Source organism: Rhinopithecus roxellana, chromosome 1 (genome assembly GCF_007565055.1).
Source record: "Rhinopithecus roxellana isolate Shanxi Qingling chromosome 1, ASM756505v1, whole genome shotgun sequence".
Lineage (NCBI taxonomy): Eukaryota > Metazoa > Chordata > Mammalia > Primates > Cercopithecidae > Rhinopithecus > Rhinopithecus roxellana.
Genome location: NC_044549.1, coordinates 183,073,033 through 183,092,742, shown reverse-complemented (window position 1 = coordinate 183,092,742; position 19,710 = coordinate 183,073,033). Strand labels below are relative to the sequence as shown.

General features: G+C 49.7%; 2 protein-coding genes across 2 annotated transcripts in view; one reads left to right on the top strand and one right to left on the bottom strand.

Moving 5' to 3' along the window:
• Positions 1-14,897, bottom strand: part of EPHB1 (EPH receptor B1) — a 445,762-nt gene extending 430,865 nt beyond the window's left edge. Inside the window, exon 1 of the mRNA XM_010364833.2 lies at positions 14,468-14,897. Within this exon, the coding sequence (XP_010363135.1) occupies positions 14,468-14,525 (58 nt within the window). The 5' untranslated portion in view covers positions 14,526-14,897. The remainder of the gene's footprint in view (positions 1-14,467) is intronic.
• On the top strand, positions 13,607-15,410 carry LOC104663567. Its single transcript, XM_010364832.2, has one exon. The coding sequence runs from the start codon at positions 13,894-13,896 to the stop codon at positions 14,272-14,274; it is 381 nt and encodes a 126-aa protein (XP_010363134.1). The 5' UTR covers positions 13,607-13,893; the 3' UTR covers positions 14,275-15,410.
• The last annotated feature ends 4,300 nt before the right edge of the window (positions 15,411-19,710 follow it).

The window sequence follows — 19,710 nt, the reverse complement described above, 5'->3', positions numbered from 1 at the left end:
CACACACACTCTTCCTGTGCTACCCACGCTTCAAGCCCAAGAATGGAAAGAATGTTAACTGCCAAAACCAGAGAAACCAGGTGATAAACATATTTGCATACTCACTTGGTCAGTTACTCTTGTGCTTGGTTAGGTGAGAAGATTTATTTCCTATGACCTCAGATCAACAGAGTCACATACCTATGTTAAAACTTTCTTTATGTTGAAAGCTCACAATAGTTCACAAATGGGTCTGTCTTAGTAGGATGCAGTATGTGAGCAAGGACTAGGAAGCAGCAGTGCCCTGAGCTCTCATCTCTCTTTGGCATGTTCCAATGGCCTGCCTGATCTTGTGGTAGTCATTCCTCCTCAGTGAACCTCAGCTGCCACATTCATTAAATGGACCTAATTCGCTGTCTGTCTGAATTAGATCTCTCTTCCAATGCTAAGATCTGTGACTCTTTCTGAAAACATATCAGAGGGCAGCTTTCAGGAACCATTGGATTATCTGGGGCATTTCAGTGTGAGGGTTGCTCAGAAGTCTGCATGCTCAGATAAGGCAGGGAGTAATGGCATTATAATTCAGAACTTGTGTGATGCTGTTAGTGAATGTGCTTCATGTCTAGGCAGGGCTTGGTTTGGTAACTCAGGCACCATAAAAGAGGGCGATGTAGCCCTGGCAGTCTGTGTCAGAGAGTAGCTTTGTACCTAATCCTGAGGGCATGATAGTTGCTAAGGAACCATTGAAATGCAAATGAATTGGCAAATACTTAGCAGCAAGATATCAGAAAAGGGTGGGGAGGAGATGCTCTGAACAAGTTAGTCAGGTGAGTGAAAGGAAAATTACTTTCTCCTGATTGGGAAAAGAAAGCCAAGGGTTTTCATGCAGCTCAGCAGCATTGTGCTACTGTGTTTTTTAAAAAAAAATCTGTTCTTTTTCTGCTTAGCTGGGAGTAGAAGAAAGTTGGAGCCAAGAGCAGGGAAGTTGGAAGGGCAAATGGAGCCTTCTTCTGATAAACTCTAAGTACATTTTAGATCACTCTCTCTCTCAAATGGGAAAGAGATATCTGAGGTATGAAAAAGGTAGTCTGCAAATGACTTTGAAGATCTACCATCTTATACAAGACTTAAAACCTAGCGGAAAAAGTACATCAAAAACTGTGAACAAATATTCTACTGATGCAAAATGGAAATTCCAGGTGAGACTAGGCCATAATTGATAATAGTGAAAAAGAAGGGAAATGAGCCAGCTCGTTGCACCTATGAGTATGCATTTCTTTCATTCTTGCTCTCCAATGGATATCCAATTTAAATGCAGTGGTTAAATTCAGATGCTCTGGTATCTACATTGGAATCAGGGGATTACAGTGAGAAATTACGGCTCTTCACCCATCATTTTTCTCATCTTGCCCCTAAATAGGAACCCTCCTCTTTCAGTCTAGTTGAGATGCCCTAATCTAAAAATCACTTTACCTTTAACCAAACACCACTGCTATCGGCCTATTCATCACTTTAAATTTGATCATGATGCTCAGGAAGATAGAGAACATCCCATCAAGAAAGAACCTGTTTGTCCAGCTGTCTCCAGACCTCTCTTCCTGGGTTTTTAACTTTCCCATCACTTTCTGTTTCCCTGCCTTTTCATCTTCAGGACCATCACAGCCACAGATACCTCCTTCTTCTGTCCAGAATCCATATACTTTCCTTTATTGGACCTACCATCTCTCTTACTTGGTTGCACAATTTAGCTATCCCAGGAAGAATGATAGGTGTGGCCTATCAATCACAAGAATGCCTTCCCAGCACCCACTCTTGCTTCTCCTGGACAGGCACCCTGACAGTTTTATGACCAGCTCTCCCCCATCTCAGGCCAGGCAGCTTGATGGGTCTGAGCTAGCCCTTCCCCCTCAGCTATAGAATTTCATAGACACATGACCCAAGCCTGGCCAATGAGTGTATTTCAATCACCCTGGTAATGGAGCTTGGTTCATGGAGAGGCTCAGGACCCAAGGGAAGCCCAGGAGGCAAAACTTCTTCAGCGTTTGCTAGAGCTACAAGGAGTGAGAATTCATCTTTCTGCTGAAGTTTCAAGAGAATATGAGTTTGATGCTGCCAGCAGCCACATGACCATCTCGTGGGAAAGCCTGTCTGAGGATGAAGTCAACATAAATGACTGTGCTGATTAGTCTCCATTCATCCCTGCAGACCCATTCTCTACTTTCTTTTCTTTTCTTTTTTTTTTTTTTTTTTTTGCCATTTGCTATGCCTCTGACCTCTATGAACTGCATCAACCAGACTTTCATGCCCTCTGCCTTCTTGTTGAATTCATCATGTGAGGTGCTGGCAGGAGATGATGTTTAAGAGGAGGAGAAAGGGTTCAAGGAATACAAACCCTCCTCCTTCACCCTCCATGCATGATCTTGGGAGCAGCTGCATTCCTCTATGTCTCACTCCTGTCAGGGAGCTCCTCTCTCATACTGTGGCTCTTGCTAGGTCCTGAGAACATTGGGGAGTATTGGCTTCTCACTATTGTCAGTCCCTGGGTACATCCCCATTCTTATTGGTTCCCTTAATGTTGTTCACACCTCTGCAGAGAGTCTCTTCATTAAACCCTCTTCAGTAAACCCTGTGAGAGTGCTGTTTTCTGCCAGGACCTTGGCAGATGCAGACACAGAACTAAGGAATGAAAACACGGAGTCAGTCTTGAGACAGCACTGGTGCCCTGGATATAATCATAACCAAAGTCCTAAACTTTTTTTCTCTCTCTGTCTCTCTCTCTCTCTGTCTCACACACACACACACACACACACACACACACACACACACACTCCTTCCCCAAATCCTTCCCACTCTAAGTCTGACCCTCTCATTTGGTTTCTCCAAGCAGCTGATGTGTAACCGCTATACCACATCCATCAGAGTCTATCATATGCCCTATTACAGCCTGTAGTCTGCGTGGCTCTGTCTCCCCCACCAGTCTATTCATCAGTGAACTCCCTGAAGGAAAGTCTGTGTCTTCTTTATCTTGGTGTTTTCCGTTCCAAGTACAATGCTTCTCATGTAGATGCTCAATAAATGTGTTCTGAGTGAGTACTTGTGACACTGGTGGCTCCTAGGCAGTGCTGACAGTTCTGTCTCTCTGCCCTCACTCCCCATTTGCCTCTGTAAAATGTGAGCTCTCAAGTCTGGAAGTGGCTCTGGCCTTACTTGGACACCCCAGAGATGGGGATGCATCATCTCTCAAGGCAGCCTATTCCATCTTGGTTCAGTTCGACTAAAAAGAATTTTGTAATCAAGCCAAAATCTATCTCCCATGCAGAGTAAAACCTAAGCCACTTGCTAAGAATGCATTTCAAGTATTCACAAAGAGGTCCTCCCTTCCCCTGTTTTAAGTTGTCCAAGCCTGCACCCATCACTCTCAGTCACATCATTTGTTTACTCCCTTTATAGTTCTTTCCTGAAATTATATATACATTAATTGTCTTTTTCATGTCTGTCGGTTCCCCCAATAGCATGTATGCTCCCAAGGGCTATAACATTTCTGGTTTTTTGCATACTGCCTGGTACATAGTAGGAGATTAACAATATTTGTTATTAAGTGTTGAATGAATGAGGTATCATATCTCCACCCCCTTCCCACCCTTCCCCTAAGTCCCTTTCTAGGTTTCTCTAAATCATTGTTCTCCTACCTCTCCTAAAATATTTCAGTTATTAATTGTTCCAACCCCAAACTTAGTGGTTTTCCACACTTACTACATTTATTTTGTTCAGGAATCTGCAGTTTGGACAGTGTTCTGTGAGGAAAGCTTGTCTCTCCCTACTCAGAGTTAGCAGGGGTGCCTGGAAGGATGGGGTTGCAACAAACTGAAGACTCTTTCATTCACACTTGGCCTCTCATGCTGGCTGTGGGTTGGGACTTGAGCTGAAGCTGGCGCTAGAAATTCTACATGACCCCTTCATGTTACCTGGGTCTCCTGACAATATGGTAGCTGGGTGACAAGGGCAAGTATTTCAGGAGAAACAGAGAGAGTTAGGTGGAAACTGTGTTGTCTTCTATGACTTCACCCCAAAGTTATGCAGAAACACTTCTGCCATATTCCATTCATTACAGTGAGTCCTAAGGCCAACCCATACTCAAGGGGGAAAGGAATGAGGCTCCACATTTTGATAGGAAGAGTATAAAAAAATTGCAGATATGTTTTAAATGACTACATAGGACATGATCTCAGGTTTTTAAGTGTTTGTTGATCTTTTCCTTCTTGTTATTTATTCATTATGTCACACTTATTGACACCTCCTATGTGCCACGTGCTGGGGGTGCTATGTGCTGGGGATGCCATGACAATCAGGATAGAACCCATGCTTCAGAGGTTCACTGAGCTGTAGGGTATCCAGCAAAATAAACACACAACTGGAGACCAGTGTGGAATGTGATCCTATAGAGGGAAGCAGAGGCGGCTGTGGGGGCACGCAGAGGGCAACCCAATCCAGCGTGGGGCAGGAGAGAAAGCCTTCCAGGAAGAAGTGATCACTGTGGTGAATTCTGAAGAATGATTTAGGGTTAGCCAGAAAAGAACAGTAAGACTTGCAACACAAGCAGAGCAAGCAGGTGCAGACTCAGAGGCACATGGGGCAGATGAGTCAGAATGGCCTCTGTGTGGGTGAAGGGAAGGAGATGCCCAGGGCATGTGCATCTGTGCAGCATGTGCACCTGTGGACATGTGTGTGTACACGTGTACCTGTGTGGAGCTGGGAAAGGAGGTGCTGCTGGGCAGGAGGGCAGGAGGCAAGGAGGACCCAGGTGATGTAGGGTCTTATGATGATTGGCCCTGAAGGTGCTAGGGAGCCAGCAATGGATTGACACCTGTGGTGTGACCGGGATTAAACAAAGTACTACACTATCGTCCAACACCCAAAGTGTGTTCTGACCAGTGCCTGCCCCAGGTCTCTGAGCACCTGTCCAAAATGTGGTGGATTTTCTGATACTGACACCTTGTTCCTTTCCATCTAGTTTACAGCCTGCATTCCACCATCCCAGACCATTTGGAGGCATTTTCAAAGGAGCTGAGAGCGTCCCCGGATGGACTTTCTGGTCCTGTGACAATGGCCCCCAGGAGCAGACAGCCCTGGAGCAACCTGCACAGATAGTTCAGGAGCAAGAATTCACGTGAAACCACCTGGAATGAGGCCCCTTCCCAATTCCCCACCCCCAGCTCACCTCCCGGCTCCAGCCTCAGCATCAATGAGAAAGCCAAGGGTAAAGGTCCTATGTTGATGTGCTGGAAAAATACCAAGAGGAAAACAACAGAACAATTAACTGCAGGGCCCAGCTGCCTTTCACAGATAAGGCATTCTCTCTGCTGCCACCATCAATGAAGCCACCTGCAATTATTCCTCATCCTCCTGCTCAGCCCTTTCCACTGCCATGGCTCCAAGGGGGACTGGCCACTGTCCAGTGGGACTATGATACTGAGGGATTTCTCTCCTCAACATCCCCCAACATGTTCTTCCATGCTCAAAGCTGATGCTAAATCCTAGTTTCCTCCTCTAATGTCATAAGTCTGCACCTGGCCAGACGGAAAAAAGCAGTCAGAGCTCGAGAAACAATATGGCCCCAGGTCAAGGGTAAGCAGGACAGAGTCCACAAAGAAGAAGTCGTAGAAGTGCCCAAAGACAAACAGCAGCAGCTGGTCCTTCCTCTGAAACATGAGCCTATGGAAGGGAGTACCAGAAGGCCTGTACTGTGCCCTGATTCCCCCCGCCAACACGCACCCACCAAGATTCAGGCACAGATGCCAAGTGCAGCCATCTAAGCAACACAGCTTATCAAAGACAATATCTAGATAGACACTGATATGGTTTAGCTATGTCCCCACCCAAATCTTAACTTGCGTTGTATCTCCCAGATTTCCCATGTGTTGTGGGAGGGACCTAGGCCAAGGGAATTGAATGCATCATTGGGGCCCATCTTTCCCGTGCTATTCTGGTGCTAATGAATAAGTCTCATGAGATCTGATGTGTTTATCAGGGGTTTCCACTTTTGCTTCTTGCTCATTTTTCTCTTACAACTGCCATATAAGAAATGCTTTTCGCCTCCCACCATGATTCTGAGGCCTCCCCAGCCATGTGGAGCCGTAAGTCCAATCAAACCTCTTTTTCTTCCCAGTCTCAGGTATGTCTTCAGCAACAGCATGAAAATGGACTAATACAGACATGCAGTAAAAAAAAAAAAAAAAAAAAAAAGCCAATAATGACCACAGTGGGGGTCTGACTGGCAGAGGCACATGGGAAAGGCAATGTGCAACAGGGAAATGCAAACCGAGAAGGAAAAAGTTTTCCTCCAGCTGTGGAATAGGTGGGACAGCTCCAAAGAGTAAGAAGAGAGTCTGGCCACAGGGTCCGAGCATTGACACCAGAGCAAGACTGTCTGTACCTTTGATGGCACCTGGCAGGACAAGGATAGACAGCTCCTGGTTAACACATGCTCACTGATTTAATTCACAAATAAGCAAAGTTAAATGGAAAAGGTGACTGAACTGGGAGGCAGAGGCCCAGGGAGTTTGGCAAACTTTAGTTGAAACTTCGCTCTTGAGCCAGTTAACTTCTCAAAGCCTCAGCTACCTCATCTGTAAAATGGGAGAAAGAATGCTTAGATGCAAAGGGTACGGGGACCAATACGTATAAAGGGACCAGCACACGACAGTGCTCAATGAGTGGTTGGGAGCATAATCTAATCCTGGATCCAGCATTGCCAGCCTGTAGGGCTCCTGGAAAGTTTCTTCCCTTCCCTGAAACTGACCTCCAGTCTTGCTTCTGACATGTCAAAACTGTGCAGACAAGCCTGACCCCTTGCTGGCTCCCTCAGGCTTACACGGCCCCTGTAATCAGTCCCAGGGACCTTAGAAGCTACTGCCAAGCTACAGCCTTGGGCCCCTGCTCCCCTCACTTGTCCCCTCCCTTTCTGACCACCTGCCTCTGCCCATTTCTCTGTTCATTATCACCTTCACAGGGAAATGGAGAAGCAGAGCAAGGAGGTTAAATTCAAATCGGTCATTTTGTCACTTGCCGCCAGGAAGTGGGAGGGGAGAGATGAGAGGCACAGGGCCTCAGGTGCAATCTGTGGGCAGAAATGAGTCCTGGTAATTCTCAGAAAGTCTCCTATGTATTTCCACATTGGGCCAGTTCTGCTACAGAGAACTCTGGGGGAACCTTCCATGAGCACCCTCCTTAAGCAGCTGCTAGTGGTACTGTCTGCAGGTGCTGGGATTTCGCCTGACCTGGAGAAACATCTGTACTGGTGATGGGGGGTGGGAAACAGGACCTTCTTTATCACCTTTTCCCTGTTTTCACAAGTAGATCATCTTGAAACCTGAATCACCAGCAGGGTCATTATAGTGTAGTGAAGGGCCCCCCGATCTTTAGCTTTGGGCATCCTCCCACAGAGCTAACACTCCATGCTTGCTGGAGAGTGAGTGAGCAGATGAATAAGATGCTTTTCCTGCCCTAGAAGGCTGAGAGCATAATGAACCATTTGCTAGGCTGTCGAAATGAAATCTTCTCATTCACAAAGTTGGAAGTAAACATACAAGTCAGTTACAGTGAGAGGCATCTGGCAGATAATGCTACATGGTACCAGTGGGGACCATGACCCCAATCTTGTCTGCACCACCTGCACAATCCTGGGCCTGCTGCTGGCCAGTAGGAGGTCCCTAGAGTACAGTCTTCCCCATGGAGGGCACTAGGCTTTCTCGTGGAGGGCACTTAGCCTTCTTGATGTTGGCTAAGCTCACTCTTTCCTATCTCTGATACCTGAAAATCAGATGCTGAGCTGCCTCCTACAGAACCCCTGACAGGCTACGAAGATCCATGCCCCGCCCATGATTTGCCAAAGGGTCACCATGCCTCAGATTGGACTTTATCTACAATTGTCAGCCCCTGCTTCTACAACTGCTTCTACCCTGGGGTGTGCATCCACTCCAAGTCCCTGCTACTCTCTCTACCATAACGATCCTTCCTCCAGTCTATTCAACAACAAGAAAAGCGAGGCACAAGGAGGGACAGAGCTAACCCTGCACTTGTTTGCTTCCTGTACTTTAAGTCAGATAGAAAGTGGTTTTCCATCAACAAAGAAGAACCAACCCATTGTCCTCCAGGCCTCCCTGGAAAGTGTGTTACCAACTTTCTAACCCCCAGGGGAATGATCAACAAAAGCTGGCAAAGTGGCTCTAATACAGCAGATATCAGGGACCTCTGATGGAGCAGATGGTCTGATCTCACCCCTCAATGCCCCCCACCCAAGCATAGTTAAGCACTCTGACACGAGGGCCCCACCTACAGATACCGCTTGAAAAGGAATCTGCAGAAGTTGAGGAATTTCTCATGCAAAATTTTGCTTTTAAATATGAAATCTTTCCCAAGGCGTTACTTTATTATTACAGTAATTTCCTCAGAAGGGCAGACATCCAATGCTCTGTTTCTCCACCATCTTTGGAGACATTGAAATCTGACAGAAATATTCAAGTTGCTTAAGTGGCTAGTGCGGAAGAGGGAGACATAAAAAGAGCTCTTCCAAGGAATGCAGACTCCTGGAATTCAGGTGCAGGAAGACGCTCTTGACAGTCAATGGAGGATAGGTAAGGGTTCGGTGTGCCCCCTCCACTGCCCCCAGAACACATGGGGTCCCAGGTTTATCTCCTTTGGGGACACTTCTCTGATGATCATTTCTTCTTTGGGAGGGCTGGTCAGGGCAGAGAGAGGACAAATATATCAGCCCTTATTAGAAAGTGTGCTGCAGGACAAGTCTCCAGCCTTGTATCTAAGAGTGTATAGGGCTGCAATAGGGGTGGGAATAGTGGGGTAGGAGTAAGGTGCAGAGAGGGAGCTATATAGAAACTGGAGCTTGATCTGAAGTGTTGAGATTGTCTGAACATTTTGCTCATCTCTTCTTGCATGACGATGGAAACCTAAGCCCCCAGTAGCCAATAAAGTCCCCAGTGCCCAATGGCAGAGTCAGCACTAGAACCCTTCCCACCCCTGGATTCCAGCTGATATAAGTCTTCCTTCATGCAAAGCCTTCAAAAGTGGTGGAGTAAGGTGACTAAAAATATAGACTACAGAGCCTGACTGCCTGGGTTCAAATCCAGGCCTGGCCACTTACTAGCTGTGTGACCTTATCAAATTACTTAACTACTCTATATCTCAGTCTTCTCACCTGAAAAATGTGAGAGGAGTTGATTATAATAATACCCACCTGATAGGTTTTGTAAGGATTAAGTGAATTAGATCTCATTAGCAGTTTCCAAATATACTGGTGCCAGGCTGTCTGCATTTGAATCATTGGGGCCCTTCGGTAAAATGCAGATCCCCAGGCCATTCTGATTCAGCAAGTGCTGAGTTGGGCAAGACCTACCAGGACTTCCGACGGCAACCTGGTTTAGAAACATTCCCCTTGGCAGTGTTTCCAGGAAGCACATACATCAGGATCTTCAGGAAAGCCCACTTAAAATGCTGATTTTTAGGATCCATCCAAACCTGCTGAGCTTTTAGGGTTAGGACCTGGAAGTCTGTAGCAAACTGCCCAGGTAACACACTACCTGAAATCTGGGAAACACTACTTGAGCTGGTATTCCCCTCTTTGGGCTTCCAAAATTGCCCCTACCTTTTGCCCATGCTAGAAAAGCACTATGCATCTAAGCCTTAGTGATACTAAGAACATTTAAAGATTAACTATATATTATTTTAAATTTAGTAATATACATGTTTTTTTATTTTAATAGCATCTTACTTTCTTTTCGATCTTGTACAGAGTGTGTCCTTATATTGGTTATTACTTGTCCCTACCCCTATGGTTAGAATAAGCGGGTGTCATGACCCACTCAACACAGAAAGACACTGTGGCCAGGTGGACTGGGTAATTTTTCCAAGCAACAGAGCTGGGAGATGAAAAGGCAGGTGGAGTACTCTGGCTTCATGATCCTGCTATCTGTCACCACCCATGTTGATTCCATCTCTATCCTCATGGCCAGACCTCCCTCCTGACCCATATATTCCTTTCATTGCCCCAAGCTCACAAAATTTATTCAAGCAACTAAAGAACATGTAGTTTCTACTAAATAGGAAGTACACATGCTAGATCCAGAGGAGGGGGTCATGGTGGTGTCCTGTGTCCCCTAGCATCGCCCTTCTTCTTTGGTCCTATTTGCTTTATCAAAGATTACTTCTCAATGGGTAAAATTAAATGAGAGCCATACCATGCCTCTGTGCCTCTGCCTCATGGGCTTTTCTTAAAGCACATCTTGGTCATCAGTACCCATTCTTGTAAGTAAACAAAGTAAGGGCTCTGAGATCTGGATCTGGGTTGCACAAGTCAACAGCATGCAGAAGGGACTGGAGCCGGACACTGTGTGACCTAGAGGCCCTCCCCATGCTCGGGAGCATCACAAGCTGCTGGCTTCCACCAATGCAGAAGGTTTGAGCTGGGACTGAGTCTGGGCCTCTGCAGTTGTTTACATTGCCAAGACTTTTCCCAAGCCATTGCCCAGAGCTGCATTGCCCTCCCTCGCCAGCATTCCATGCGTGGCTTGAGGAGGCAGCTCCACAAACACTGAGTAATGGTGATCATTCCACGTTGCACAGAAAATAAAATCCGCTAATACATGGAATTTTCTCAAATTTACTTTTCTTTCTCAGACATTTTTAAAAATCTTTGGTGCCTGCTAATGCTTACAGGCTCAAGCACGTTCATGGACACCCAAAACAGATGCACACACAGCAAACAAATACTAACAGAAAACGCAGAAACAGCCAATCACTGCCTAGCCTTGTGTCCTGTTGAAGACACGTGGGCTTAGTTTGGGGTTTTCCACCACAAACAGGTAATGGAAATGTAACTGTGTCCAAAATGTGTGCAGTGAAATTCAGTGCCCTAGCATTTCACACTGGGGCATGCCACAAAGGGGCACAGTAATTTAGTCGTGCACTCATGCATCAACAATGCCTACTGGGAACCCACTACTTGTCAAACCTTGAGAAATCTACTACCCAAATACATGTGGACATCCAAGGGTGCCAGGGCCAGGACTTCACTCTAGCTACACAAAAGAGCAGGTCTCCTGGGATTATTCCCATCAGTCAGTGTGCTGCACTCTGAGGCCTTCTGCAGGTGCATGGGTACTCCCTGGACACAAGGAGTGGGATTGGGAGACTGCTTCCAGCAGTTAGCAATTCCAGGTTGCCACCTCCCAGGACGGCCAATGTGCTTAGTCCAGGGATGTCTCTCTCTGAAGGTGGGTGTCCTCTGCTGCTGTAGCAGAGCCTCCAGAGAAGCCTGTGTTTCCAGATCCTATCCCAAAGGGCACAAGACAAGGGGCAGCTCAGAGAATGCAAGCCGTTGCCTTAACTTCACAGACACCAGCAGCCCATTCTCAACAAGCTCTCAGAGCAGGTGGGAAAAGGCACCAGTGGGCTTGAAGAGGCAGTTGTTTGTCAGGACGCTAAGCAAAGAGGCCTAGCTTTGTGTCCAGAAGGCAGAAGGATGTCAGCATTCTTGCCAGCACAGCCTGCCTTACTCCTTTCTGAAGACAGACTTAGCCCCAGCGAACCTTTTCCCTGTAGTGGCATCTCCCTCCTCACAAAGCAGAACTGGCTGGAAATGCGGGAGTGTGGGGGGAAAGGAGGGAAGAGGAGCTTTCTTTCAGTCTGCGTTTCCTACACCCTAAACCAACAGCCCTCCTGCCTGAGGATGGGAATTTGAGCCCCCTTCCCTTCCCTCCCCTCCTCTGCCCCTCTGGCCAAGAAACAACCAGACCCTGTCCTCCTTCCTTCCACCCAGGCGGGGGGTGTCTTAAGGCCCTGCCTTCCGCTGGCCACATCTCCTCACCTGGCCCATGATTGTCACTGTCCCTTTGTCCCTGCCCTGGCCTGGGCTGAGGACCCGCCAGACCTCAGAGCAATTTGCCCTGGGTGCCAAGGCCTCACTGAAATTCCACCGCAGCCCCCAGAAGAAAGCAGACAGACACATGAGTGTCTGAAATCAGCAGGGAGAGGCGCCCCCTGACCACAGCCGAGTTTCGGAAGGATCTGCTGTCCGTAGGCAGCTCATTGATCCACTTTCTAATCACTATTCCTCACTCATCACGAACCAAATAACGCTGGCCCCAGCCCAGCCAGGCGGGCGGGAAGGCGGCTCCGTGTGTAGAGAGTAGAAAATGAGCCTGCCTGTGTTCATTCTAGGAGAGGAGGGAGTGAATGGTTCCTAATATCCCTGCGTACTGAGTAGGGACCAGGGGGCTGCTTTAATATTCTGCTGAACGTGGCGTTTCTTTTAACCCTTGCTGGAGAGATTTTCAGCCCACAGAGTCAGGCTCCTTCCTGTCAGGCCACTGGCAAAGTTTCCCGGCTGCAGTAAGAGAAGCCACAGCACCAGGGGTAAGTGGCTCCGGGAGGCCTGGGCGTCAGGGCCCTGCATACCTGGTTGGGATCCGACACAATGGCACCTGCGGGCAGCTTCCGGCAAGCAGACAGGGATCTCTGGCTAGCCGAGAAGAGGGGCAGGGAGGAAACTGACCACGTCCTGATGCCTGCTGTGTTTCTATACGTTTGCTCTCCAAACTATTTCGCTTGCATGCACAGGAACCCAATGCCGACAGCACGCTCCCCAAAGTGGGCACCCATCGCCTCTCAGAGACCCGGCCACTGAACCTCTGGGGGCGCAAAGAGCAGCGGGCCAGACCCAGCCTCGGATCGGCATGACGCCGCCCCAACGCTGTAAGTACAGTCTGGAATTGCCCTTGCAAATGCGCTCACCGGGCTTTCCTGCCCGATTTGGGGGTATATATCCCCTTGAATTTCCAATTTCAACTGCTCCCACACGTGTCTCTCAATAAGTCAAACCCAGGCATCCCTGCTCCAGTGTGTTGACGGCGCTCCACACGGCTCCAGTCTCCTCCTGCACGTTCCAAAAGCAAACCCTTCCTTGCTCCCCTTCCTACAAAGCCCAGCAGTCCCTGAGGGCAGCAGGAGACGGAGGGCAGACAAAAAGCCACCTTCGGAAAAGCAAGCGAGAGCTTTCTAGGCATTAATCGCCGCACCCCCACGCCGCCACCAGAACAAACGTGGGATGCGGTGGTCTTCGCCAAAAGGGTAGGGAATCTTAGCCGCGCCTCAGGGCCCGGAATGCCCCTCCAGCTTCACTTCCAGAAGGGCAGCGCTTTCCGGAATGGCGGAGGGCACCAAACCATCGTGTTTGGGGGAGTTTCCACCGGGCAACCGGTCATAGTTTTGCGAGGAACGGGTGACAAGCGGAGCGAGCTCCCAGATAGGGACGCTATGCGGGCGCCAGGAGCTGCGTCTCCCCGGTTTGGAGTCCTCCAGAGGAGTTCCACCCGGCGTAGGACACCGGGAAGTGGGGCTGCTAGCCGGACTGCGGCAGCGCATCACCCCTAGAGTTGGTTTTCTCCCGACAACTCCAACTCCGCTCTCCCACGGAGCTGTGTTCCCAGGAGACTGCCGCGGCCGCTGCTAGGCTGCGAAGAATGGGGGCGGGGGAAGGGGCGGGAGGCGGGGAGCTGGGCCGGGATTTCCCACAGGGATTCGCGAGCGCTACCGAGCGCCCAGGCTCCCTGCTGCGCCGGGCACGGTGTCTTTGGAGCGCGCTTTCCAGCCACCAGCCGGAGGCACCGCCAAGTCCGAGCTGGCAGAGAGTGAGGCTGCCCGACGACTCCCGGCCGCCAAGCCTCCCCTTCGGCATGGTGGAGAGGCTGGGAGACTTTAGGTAGGACCGACCACTCACCCCAGCCCACTCCTGTTCCAAGGCTCAAGAGGCGAAAAGGCTGTCTACCTCTCCCCGACTGACCCTGGAAACGTGCAGTCCCGCAGGCGCCCGGACCTCCAGACTGGTCCCCAAGGGTACGGCCAATGAACTCGACCCCTCTCCTTCGGCGGCCACTTGCGGGGTACCAGGGCAGAGCTTCTCTGGCCCCCGCGCGAAGTGCTTGCACGCCGAGCAGAGTCCACGAGCCCGTGGACCGCGAGCTGGGGAAAGGGAGGTGGCGCGCGGCTGCTCAGAAGCGCATCCGTGCCTGGGAGCAGACGGGCGCCAGTACTCCAGGAGCCGGATGGCCAGAGGCACCCCTTTCTCCCCAACGCCTAGCTTTGGCTCTGCCCAGAGCTAAGGAGCCTGCACCGCAATGCAGCGGGCTCCGCGCTCTCCGAGCGGGGGCTGCGGGAGACCTAGGCTGCCAGGGAGTGCCGGGGCGAGGAAACCGGGAGACTCAGCGAGTCAGTTTCGGGCGCTAAGAGCCAGCTGGGGGCGCGCTGGTGGGTGCCGCCCAAGCCCCGCGCTCGGCAGCGGCCGAGGCTCCCACACCTCCTTCCTTGCCCTCGGGTCTGGCACTGCAAAGCAGTTAGAGAAACCCCGCGAGCTGCGGAGCACAGCAGTCCTGAGGCGGCAGGTACCAGCAGCCAACTTGCTCCGTGGAGGGTACGTTACCTTCCATCGCCGCCACTGCGGATGCCAGGAGGAGCAGTAGCAGACAATCCAGGGCCATCGCTGGCCGGCGGCCCCCAGGCCGAGCCCGAGCTGAGGAAGCAGCGCCGGGAGAGCGCCGCGTCCCGGGGCGCCGCTGCGCTCCCCGCGGGTGGCTTTTCGGTATCCTTTCGCGCTCTCGCAGGGACCCGACTTCCCGGAGCGCTGCGTGGGCGTGGGCAAGAGTGTGCGCGCGTGGGGCGGTGCGGGCGCGCGTGGGTGTGGGTGTGCATGTGTGTGTGTGTGTTTATGGGAGAGGTGGGTGTGTGCGTGCGTGTGTGAGAGAGGGCGAGGGAGAACGAGCCTGGGAGAGCGCGCGAGAGCGAGTGCGTCCTGGTGTCACATTGCGAGCTACAGCGGAGCCTACGGGAGGACGGAGCCGGCCAGACTGACGCGGGAGGGAGCGGGATCCCCCACCATCAGCTCTCTCCCCACCCCTAACACCTCCTGTCCAATCAAGGAATCAAACCTGCAAAATTCCCCCGGCCAATCAGGCGCGAGCACCTCCTTACACTGGCATTGTTAGTTTAAGAAAAACTTTTGCTTGCGAGGCTGTGCGGAAGGGCTCGGAAGGCGCTACGAGGGGTCCGGGCTCCCCCTCGTGGTGCTCTCGGAGAACCGCAGCGGTCCGCCCAGCTCACTCTGTCCCCACCTAGGGGGCCCAGCGAAAGAGCTGTGGAGGCCTCATGCCCTTACATCCCACCCAGGACCGAATGCGCTTTAAATAATCAAATGAGCCTTCTTTCATCTTCTCTGTGACAAGAGCACCCTGCCTACCCTGTTTATAGCAACTCCAGGGACGCACCAGTGCCTGTCCTGCAGAGCTCTTAACTGTCTAGCATGGGTTGGTATTTACTAATCAATTTTGTTTATCGCTGGGTCTCCCCCTTATTAAAATGGGGTCACCGTTTTCGGATTCTTGCCTATTTTGTTCACTACAAAATCCCCAGTTCACAAAACAGTGTCTAGCCTGTGGGAGGCATAGTACATGTCCGTTTATTAAAGAATGAATACTGTTCAGATAACCTGTGGGCCCTTGCTTCAGGGTCCACAGGGAACCGAACTTGCTTCCTGTCCAACATTTCGCAGTACTTTTTCTGCAGAAACCTCTGGTTGCCTTTAGTGTTCACTTACCAATGCATTGTGAACTTCCACAGAGGGCCCTGACCCCGGAGGACAGCTCAGCGGGGGCAGACCAGGAGTTGCATAGCTATAAAACAGCAGAGCCGGCAAGAGAGCTCTCCCAGGCCTGCGCAAGGCGAGGTGTATTGTTGCTGCGGGCCAGGCCTTCAGTGTGGGTGGGAAGGACTTAGGCAGCAACCGGAGATGCAGCCTTGGAGATAGGAGCAATTCTCCCAGGCTCAGCTCTCGCAGCTACACTTTATCTTCCTGTTTCTAGAGATGGTCAAGGATTCTAAATCAGAAACTCACCTTGAGGCTGTTATATGTTATGCTGGAGATGTGCCCTTCCTTCCTTCCCTGCCCCCCTACAGACCTGATAATAGTCTGGTCCTACAGGGTCAGGGATGACCCGTTAGGTACCCCCCTCCTCCTCCTAGGCCTCTCACCTTGGAAGCACCAAGCCTTTCTCCTGGTCTGTTAATGAGTTAACAGCAGGCAGATGTGATGGTTCTCTTTGGGATGACTCTCCTTTCTGGGCTTTTCTAAATCAGTTCCCCCCCCCACCCCCGCCTCTGCGTGTCTAGTCTCTCCTTTGCTGGGACTGCTTCCTCTCCACCACAGCCAGACTTAAGTCCCCCAATCCTGACAATTCTTTCCTTCCCTGGCTCTGACTCAGGTTGCCTTCCTCCTCCCCTCCCCTCCCTTCCACCCCACCTCTGTGCCTGAAGGGAAGATGTCATCAACCTCCACCTCCTCATCATCCACCTTAATGCCATGTTAGCTGCCCTCTGCGCCTCCACACCACCAACTGTGTCCTGATGTCCCTGGAGCCACCTGATGTCACCCTGGGCAACAACCTGCTCCTAGTTAGCCATCATCTTCCTGCACCGTCAGCACCCACTGACACTGGTGTCCAGTAGTTCTTCTGGGGCTCTGGCCCCAGTTTCCATGTTCCAGCTTCTCCTCCTACCCATCTTGTCACTTCTTTCTGTTCTCTCTGTTACCTCTTCAGCTCCCAAGAGAGGTATCCCCCAAACTCCATCCTTGGAGTTCATCCTCCTGGGGTACATGGGCAACTCCTTGGCAGCTTCACTTGCTGTTTTACCCACAGCCATCCTCTCACCAATGGACAGAGGGATGGATGGATGGGTGAGTTTCACACTCTTCCCTCCCCCTTTCACTACATCACAGTCACTTGGCAGGCATGTCTAGCAAAGCCCCCACTCTGCCACATCCTCCTTCTTATCCCCTTGTCCTATGCCTGTGCATCTGACCCAGTGTGAGCCCATGCTACCTTCCCCTGGACAACTGGAGAGTCTCTGAATGATGGTCCAGCTTCCCTCCCTCCCCTTAATCCCTCCACTCTGCTGCCAAACTCATCCTTCTCAAGCCAAGCTTGATCTTATCTCTTCCCTGCATAGCAACCTAGTGGCTCCTCACTGTCTGCTGAAGAGAGACTGACCACCCTAGCATGACATTCAGACTACTCTGTAAGCTCCCTGAAACCTGCCTTCTCAGCCCAGACTCTGCTAGTCTTTCTCTGGGCCTAAGATATTCTCTTGCCATCTCCGCAGCGACACCCAGGTCAGTCATGTGCCCACCCATGTATTCAGGCAGGCCCTGTTCTAGCTATGGGAACACAGTAGACAGACCTTCTCTGAGGGGTCTTACCATGTGGTAGAGGGATGGCAATAATAAGCAAATAGGCAGTGGTATGTCAGGTGCTGAGGAGAGCTCTGGAGAATCACAAAGCAGGAAGCAGCGAGAGAGTGACAGTGGCTAGTTAGACATGCTGGGAAGACCTTCTGTTTACTGAGCACCTTCTGCCACAAGCACTGTACTGGATGTTTACTTGCACAACTAAAATGAGTTGAATTGAATTTCCTGACCTCTATTCCTACCCAAATCCCACCTCTCCTAGGAAGCCTTTTCTTCTGTCCCTCTCCCTGATACCCTCATGTTATATTTCTGTGGGTACTGAATGGCTCTCTCAGACATGGCTGAAGATAGAACTGACCATTATCCAACTAACTGCAGAATGTCACACCTGGGTCGGGGGTGCTTGGAGCCCACCAAGTACAGGGATTTCAAGTAGAACCCTGCTAGGGACTTTGAACTTGTGCCAGGATAATTACAAGAACATCACTAACTAGGCCCTCTAAAAATACTGATCCCTAGGCCTTTCAGTAAAGATTTTAAATCAGTAGGGATGAGGTAGGCCCGTGATATGGTTTGGCTGTGTCCCCACCCGAATCTCATCTTGAATTGTAGCTTCCATAATTCCCACATGTCATGGGAGGGACCTGGTGGAAGGTAACTGATTCACGGGGGAGGGGGAGTTCCCATGCTGTTTTTGTGATAGTGAGTAAGTCTCATGAGATCTGATGGTTTGATAAAGGGGAGTTCACACACACACGCTCTCTCTTGCCTGCTGCCATGTAAGACGTGTCTTACTTCCCCTTTGCTTTCCATTATGATTGTGAGGCCTCCCCAGCCATGTGGAACTGTGAGTCAATTAAACCTCTTTCGTTTATAAATTACCCAGTCCCGGGTATGTCTTTATTAGCAGCGTGAGAACAGACTCATACAGCCCACGAATGTGATTTCATATCCTCCCCTCCCCAATTGACTCTGCTGCGTGATGAGGCTTGGAAGCTGCTGTTCTTGGTCCAGGAGCTTACAACTGTCCTGAGGCCTCCTCAGGGGATACTCATGAAAGTGGCCAAGGAATTGGGGCTTCAGACCTCACCTCTACTCCAGTAGCTTTTTTATCTTTTTTACTGGGCATCTATATCAGGTTTTGTTTGTTTGTTTGTTTTGAAGGAAGTGTTCTTTAGCAGGAAAAGAAGGAGGGAGGGGAAGAGTAAGAGGAATTCAAGGAAAGGTTTTGATTGGGGTGGGGTAGGGAACATTAACTCATTGATGACTTCTAGAACATGCTGATGGCTCAGGCAAGAATAGTGTCAGTTTAGGGCTGCTTGCTAATTTCCCTAATAACTCAAGGGATTGACTTTTCTTGAGCAAGTTAAATATTAATTTAGCTTTGCAGAAGATTGATCTTTCTCTAGCAATGGGTTATGATTTGTAAATATCCCTGAAGGCACCACTGGTTTGGGATTCCAAGCCTGGGTGCCTCTTTTCCCCTAGAGCATCTCCTTGGCAATTTTTTTTCTGTCTGATGTCAAATGCTCGCTTATTTTCTTGATTAATCACTCAGCTATTTGATATCACTAAATCACTCCTTCAAAGCGACAGATGCTTGCTGCTAAGGCCAGCAACTGAGAGCTCTCAGGCACCCAAGGGTGACTGAACTCTTTTGCTAAGACTCAGAGGCCCATCTGACTAGAAGGCTTTGGGGCAGTCAACCAGTTCACTCCCTACCTCTAAATAGTTTTGTGTCTAAATGTTTGGAAAGCATTTCTAGTGAAAACAATTGCACAATTTCCCCTGATAATTGTACCCAGTATAAAGCTGTTCTATTAGAATGCTCCTGCTCACTTATAACCCACATCATATGTATGTGTATATATATGTGCATGTGTGTATATATGTGTATATATATATATAACCTTTTTTCATTCACTACTTATTAGTGAAAAGGGTACACAGATAGCATCCATCCTGAGTATGATCACATGCATATCTTGTACATGAGAAGACTTTGTTGCCCCATCCTATCCTTTCCTTTTGACATTTTGCTTTACTGCATAAATAAAAGGTTCAGTTATACATTCCATGACCCAGGTGACCTTTAATTAGATTCTTAAGCTGCAAAACATATTTTCATCAGTTATTTTTTGATCGCTTCTCAGCCTTTTGGCTAAGATCAAGTGTAGTTATTTTTTGAGAGGCAGGTGGATCCTTTAAGATTTATTTGAAACACTTTAATATGGATAATAGGCAAATAACAAAAAGCTTCCTTTCCCTCTTTTGTTCTTTCTTCCAACATTTATTCAGCAGCAATTCTGTGCCAGTTGTCGGTGAAGTGATAGGGACCCAGTGATGGCTGGAACCCAGTCTCTCCCTTTAAAGATCTCATGGTCTCCCAATGGAGATGGGTAAAAAAATGAAAGGTATTATGGGAC